This window comes from Triticum dicoccoides, chromosome 3B (assembly GCF_002162155.2).
Source record: "Triticum dicoccoides isolate Atlit2015 ecotype Zavitan chromosome 3B, WEW_v2.0, whole genome shotgun sequence".
NCBI classification, from domain to species: domain Eukaryota; kingdom Viridiplantae; phylum Streptophyta; class Magnoliopsida; order Poales; family Poaceae; genus Triticum; species Triticum dicoccoides.
The window spans coordinates 81,867,867-81,874,431 of NC_041385.1; the positions used below are offsets into that span (position 1 = coordinate 81,867,867).

General features: G+C 42.8%; 1 protein-coding gene across 1 annotated transcript in view; it reads left to right on the forward strand.

The window, feature by feature from the left end:
* Window positions 1–2,617: 2,617 nt before the first annotated feature.
* Window positions 2,618–6,565, forward strand: part of LOC119274874 (monocopper oxidase-like protein SKU5) — a 9,717-nt gene continuing 5,769 nt past the window's right edge. Inside the window, exons 1-5 of the mRNA XM_037555617.1 lie at window positions 2,618–3,696; window positions 3,927–4,292; window positions 4,366–4,444; window positions 5,026–5,231; window positions 5,330–5,344. Of these exons, the coding sequence (XP_037411514.1) occupies window positions 2,669–3,696; window positions 3,927–4,292; window positions 4,366–4,444; window positions 5,026–5,231; window positions 5,330–5,344 (1,694 nt within the window). The 5' untranslated portion in view covers window positions 2,618–2,668. The remainder of the gene's footprint in view (window positions 3,697–3,926; window positions 4,293–4,365; window positions 4,445–5,025; window positions 5,232–5,329; window positions 5,345–6,565) is intronic.

The following is a 6,565-nucleotide window of genomic DNA, read 5'->3' on the forward strand; positions in this document are numbered from 1 at the left end:
CGTGAAGGCATCCAATAGATAAAAAATTAAATTTATTGCATTGCTGCACCCATCCAGGGACTCTTTAATCATGGTGAACGGGAATCCTGCTTGTAGTGTCATTTTATTTCTTTAAATAGTGATAGCAGAGAGATCGATCGAAGTGTCAACTCTCTAGTTGGTGATGTCAGGCCATGTCCATCACGGGCGCTTGTGATAAGCGTCAGGATCTAATTGCCGTCTGTTGATAAATTATTGATTTCATAGCGGTTACACGGTCATCATTCATTCATTTGCTCATCTACGGCCATGCACTCATCGACCATGCTAACCTAGACGTTTCGTCATGCACCTGGTATAATGCACTAGGCAAAATAATCGTCGAAACATATAAGTTACGCTTCAAAAGCAAAAAAGTTATGTCATCTTATCCTCTATGTTAGGATTAGCATTTGATTTACCACTAGTAGCAATTGACATGGATATGATGTTTTTTCTTATATTCTCAACTGAATACTTGCTTCCACGATCTGTTGCCTATTTTGGTTATCATAGATATCATGTTATCTGCTGTTTTTTGGATTAAACTTAAAGGGAAAATGCTCAATTATTCAACAAGAGAAAGAGATAGAAAAAAAGCCTCGTCTTGACTTAGCTAAGAGAAAGATGGTCTTTGAATAAAAGACAAGGTAGCCGTTGTACGGGATGTATTCCTTATTCAAAGGATTTCTAGTTTTTTTAATCATGTAAACATTAATTGCTAGAGATCACACTTTGAAGATATTCCATCATATATAATGGTTTTTCGGCTTCTCTCAATGACGTGAAATACATAGGAGAAAAACGCCATATCGACCATTGACATGCCCTAAGCATCATTTTCCATAAGTTAGTAATTTTGTCGTTATAAAACTGAAAAAGGCTTACTGCTTCTCTAGAGAAGCATTAGTCTTGTGGTGAAATGGCATTGCGGACGCTATACAACTAGTCACATCACCAGATCTGGTTATTTTTTCTTTTTTTCGATCTGTTCTTGATAAAAAGAGACAAGTATTCTGAAAATGTGAACAATATTTTGAATTGTTGAAAAAAAAACAGGAACATATTTTGATTTTGTGAACAAATACTGAAAAACATGAACATTTTGTTAAATTCCGAACAAAAATTCACAATCATGAACTGGTTTTGACAAAATGTGAACATTTTTTTTAATTTGTGAACACTTTTCAAAAAGAGGAGCATTTTTTAATTTGTGAACAAATTCTGAGAACAGGAACATTTTTTAATTTGTGAATTTTTTTGAACAGGGGGACATTTTTTTAGAATGATGAACAATTTTTAAAGATGTAATTTTTTTAAAGAAAAGTGTACCAAAGAAAATTTTGAAAAAAAAAATTGAATCATGATTTTTTTGAAACATTCTAAAAAAATGTTCTCGAACCTGAAATTTGTTCAAAAATTCAGAAAAATTGTCTATGTTTTGAAAACGTCCATACATATTTTGAATTTCTGAACATTTTCATAGATAAGAACATTTTTTTGCCTATGCGAACAAAAAAATTGAAACTGCAGAAAATGTTTTTGAAAAACATGAAACTTTTTTGAAGTTGCGAACAAATTATGAAATTCTGAACAAAATTTTAAACCATGAACTTTATTGAATTTTTGAACAAATATTGGAAAATGGAACATTTCAAGAAATTATGAACATTTTTTAAACAAAGCGAACACAAATTTTGCAAGTTATGAACAAAAAGTTGAAAATAGGAACATTTTCCTTAAAAATGAACACATTTTTTAAAATGTGAACACTTTTGAAAAAGAAAAAGAAATCTGAGAAAGAAAAATGAAAAACAAAAGAAAATAAAATCAGATAAAAAAGAAACAAAAAAGAAATAAGTAAAGAAAATAAACAGAAAAAGGAAACATGGAGAGAAAAGGAAAAAAGAAACAGAAAAAAAACAGTAAAGAAAGAAATCCGGTTCAGGAACCTTCTAGAAGGTTCCCAAAACCGTAAAAAGCCGGCTGGGATCCTCTAGAAGGTTCCCAAAACCGAAACTGCCTACAGTGAAAGGTGGGCCGGCCCAGCAGATCGCTGCCCTATGCGTTATCTCGACATTTTGACACAACGAGCGTCCAATAGGAATTTCCCATTTGAAGACCAGATTGTGCCAAATCTCATGGTGCAGCTTTCTTACAATGTGGGCTGGGCAATGGCCCAAACACTTTCTTCAAAAATAAGAAAGTGATTCAGCTTCTTACTTGAGAGTTGTGCAAAAATAAGAAGCTCAATCGCTTTTTCAAAAGATTATTTGTTATTCTAACTCGCCAATTTATTTTTCTTCCACCCAGACCACATGAATGGACTTTCCGTAGATACTTTATGAAATATAACTCACTCTAATACATACACGTGATATTTTTTTTGGATTTTTTTAACTATCCAACTCAATTTGAAATTTCTGAAATAAAAAAGATCATGCATGTGCCCCTCCCCCTCAGAGCATAAAGTCCTTTGTTGGGCTGGCAGTCAGCAGATGGGCCGGGTTCTGTGGGAAAGCAGAACGAAGCATCTTCCTGCTTTTCCTCCCAAAAGAAAAGAAAAAAAGAAAAAACTGCTTTTCCCCATCTTCCTCTGTTTGCTTCACACTCCAGTCTCCACTCCACTCTGAGGTCTGAGCCGGCAGCAATGGCGCTCCTCCACCTCCTCTCCCTGCTGCTACTCTGCCCGGAGCCGGCGCTGGCGGGGGACCCGTTCGCCTACTTCGACTGGGAGGTCACGTACCAGTCGGCCCGCCCGCTGGGCGTGGCGCAGAAGGTCATCGCCATCAACGGCCAGTTCCCGGGGCCGCCGCTGAACGTGACCACCAACTGGAACGTGGTGGTGAACGTCCGCAACGCTCTCGACGAGCCGCTACTCCTCACCTGGCACGGCCTCCAGCATCGCAAGACCCCGTGGCAGGACGGCGTGGCCGGCACCAACTGCCCCATCCCCGCCGGCTGGAACTGGACCTACCAATTCCAGGTCAAGGACCAGGTCGGGAGCTTCTTCTACTCCCCCTCGGCCGCGCCGCTCCACCGCGCCGCCGGCGGGTACGGCGGCATCGTCGTCAACAACCGCGACGTCATCCCCATCCCCTTCCCCTTCCCGGACGGCGGCGACCTGACGCTCTTCATCGGCGACTGGTACGTCAGGTCCCACAAGGACCTCCGCAGGTCCCTCGACGCCGGCGCGCCCCTGGGGCCCCCCGACGGCGTGCTCGTCAACGGCCTGGGGCCCTACCGCTACAACGACTCCCTCGTCCCGCCGGCCATCACCTACGAGAGGATCAATGTGGAGCCCGGGAGGACCTACAGGCTGCGGGTGCACAACGTGGGGGTCTCCACTAGCCTGAATTTCAGGATCCAGGGACACAGCCTGCTGCTCGTGGAGACCGAGGGCTCATACACCTCGCAGCAGAACTACAGCAACATGGACATCCATGTCGGTCAGTCCTACTCCTTCCTGGTCACCATGGATCAGAACGCCAGCACCGACTACTACGTAGTCGCCAGCGCCCGCTTCGTCGTCGCCGACCCCGGTGCCGTCGATAAGCTCACCGGCGTCGCCATTCTGCACTACTCCAACTCCCAGGGTCCGGCCTCTGGCCCTCTCCCTGCTGCCCCTGATGACCAGTATGACACTGCATTCTCCATAAACCAAGCCAGATCCATCAGGTACTTACTGCTTCCTCCACGCCACATTTTTGGTTTGTACTATTCATATATCATGTTTGTTTGTACAATTCATATCTGATGTTTGTTTGTAAAATTGTTTGTTTCAGGTAGGTGGAATGTCACTGATGCCACATTTTGGTTTCTGTTCATTTGGAATGTTACTGATGCTACATTTTGTTTTGTGTTCATTTGAAATGTTACTGATGCTGTAAAACGCACAATTGTTCCAGGTGGAATGTCACCGCGAGCGGTGCCCGCCCCAACCCGCAGGGTTCATTCCATTATGGTGACATTACCGTGACCGATGTGTACTTGTTGCAGAGCCGGCCGCCCGAGCTCATCGACGGGCAACTGCGTTCTACTATCAATGGGATCTCTTACATTGCTCCATCTACTCCATTGATACTTGCACAACTATTCAATGTCCCTGGAGTGTTCAAGTTGGATTTTCCAAATCATCCGATGAACAGACTGCCAAAAGTTGACACCTCGGTTATAAATGGCACCTACAAAGGCTTTATGGAGATTATATTCCAAAACAACGCCACAACCGTGCAGAGCTACCACTTGGATGGATATGCATTCTTCGTCGTTGGGTAATTCCCTTGCACTTCCTCTTCTTCATACTGACCTGCTCTGTTTACTTATGGCTGTTGGTTCTCATTTCAGGATGGACTATGGATTGTGGACTGACAATAGTCGGGGCACCTACAACAAATGGGATGGTGTTGCACGATCAACGATCCAGGTTTGAATTTCTGGTCTTGTTGTCTTTATGGATGTCTATTTTCCTTTATGGATGATTTCTATTTTATATTGTACTCAACAGAAAGCCAAGAAATTATACCATATCTGTTTTAGCATGACAGTTAATAGAAGGTAGTTGTAACCTGGGGTGAGCCATTTTTGCCAGTAGTAAAAGTATGAGCTTTTAGTAAGCTTGCTAGAATTAAAAAACTATGTTCTGGTCCTTCTAATATTTGCTAGGAGATTCGCGGAATGGCAGATAAAAGCTATGACGTGAGTCTATTCACAGAGTTGTTTATGTCTGCCTGACTGAAGAAAATGTGTCATGTATAGAGTAAACACATTAAGCAAAATTGTTAGGCACATCATTTGAAATAATATGTGGATGGCTAAAGACAGTCAACCAATCCTTTTTGGCTTAGTAATTTCGACGGCATAGCAAATCGTGTAAGTGATGAACTGAAGACATTAACAGACAGTTACATTGCTCCCAGCCCGGGAGCTGCTCTATCTGAACTTTGATGTATTAGTCTTTCATGGGATTCGTTGATTGATTTGGGAGGTTTCTGGACGAGGATGCAGGTATTCCCCGGCGCTTGGACTGCTGTGCTTGTGTTCCTGGACAACGCAGGGATATGGAATCTGCGCGTGGAGAACCTGGACAGCTGGTACCTGGGCCAAGAACTGTACATAAGCGTGGTGAACCCGGAGGAGGACCACAGCGACAAGACGCCGCTTCCTCTACCAGATAACACAATTTTCTGCGGCGCGCTCTCGAGTCTACAGAAGTGAGCTTAATTTACTCTCTGTTTCCATTTTGTTAGTGGCAAGGAATGGATGCAGAGGAGAGTAATGTAACGGTAGGATGTTGTTCTATTGCTTGCAGAGAACAATCTCATAGGTTCCAGTACTCGGGAGCTTCGCGGGTTGGGAAGACGGTGTCCGCGGTGATGATCTCGATTGCATGGCTGGCTGCTACCTGGTTGATATATAGATAGACGAAGACACTGAATGGACATGTTTTGTGGAAAGTAGAAGAAATCATAGTGGCAGTGCAGAAACAGGAGGATAGATATGGTGGAGGATGGGCTCCTGGGAGGGATGCTTGATTTTTGGTTAGGTTAAAGTGATGAATGCCCCCAATTGTAGAGTAGAAGGAATAGGAGGAAATTAATCATTCCATTCAAGATGTGTAGTACAGTACTAGTTTTTGTGTGTATGTGTTTACTGCTTCAAATGCGCCGCAGTCGTTGTCAGCTTGGATCTGGACCGGAAGTCGGTCCCGGGCACGGGCAGGCATTTCATATGGGTACCAACTTGGTCTTCTCAACGGATAGGGGAGGAATCTGTACCGTGTTTGAAATTTGACTGGTTGAGATGCAGTAATGTGCGTCTGGCATTTTGTAATGTTATTAATGTTTGTGATTATATATGGACGCCGGCACTTGTTGCCGTTGTTGTTTCCCTTATCTGCCTGTTCAGTTTGGTTCTTGGTTGCTAGGTACTGCTCGCAGCTGCCGGTTGTCTTGCAGATTTTGTCCACGGTCAAGCAGGAGACTAATCTTGGTACTACAATGTACAATCTTCGTCACTAAAATCTCTATGGCTATATGAAAATGAGGAGGTGATCACTTGCAGCAATCAGTTACTTTTGTGCTTAAATTTATATCTACTCCCTCCGTAAATTAATATAAGAGCATTTAGATTACTACTTTAGTGATCTAAACGCTCTTATATTAGTTTACAGAGGGAGTATATTTCTATGTTAAGTAGAGAGGAGTTGGTCGAATGCCAATCCTTATACAGCAGGATGGCAATTTTATATAGAGTATTTTCGCATGGTAAATCTGATTGTCCATTGGGAAATTTTAAAAACCTGACATCAGAAACATTCACTCAGGCCTTCCAGGATGCCCGGGTTATGTGAACATTCAGGAAGAGTGTTTCTATCTACTATGACGTGTGCAGTCTTGGGTTTGCTGAGAGAAACAATATATTTCATTATGGAGATTTGCAAACAACCTTTAGGATGGATGGTCCCTAGGTCCCTGCCCAGTGCAAAGCATTCGACAAGGCTGCTAGTGAACTGCCCGCTGATGTGACATATCATTCAGGAATTTGT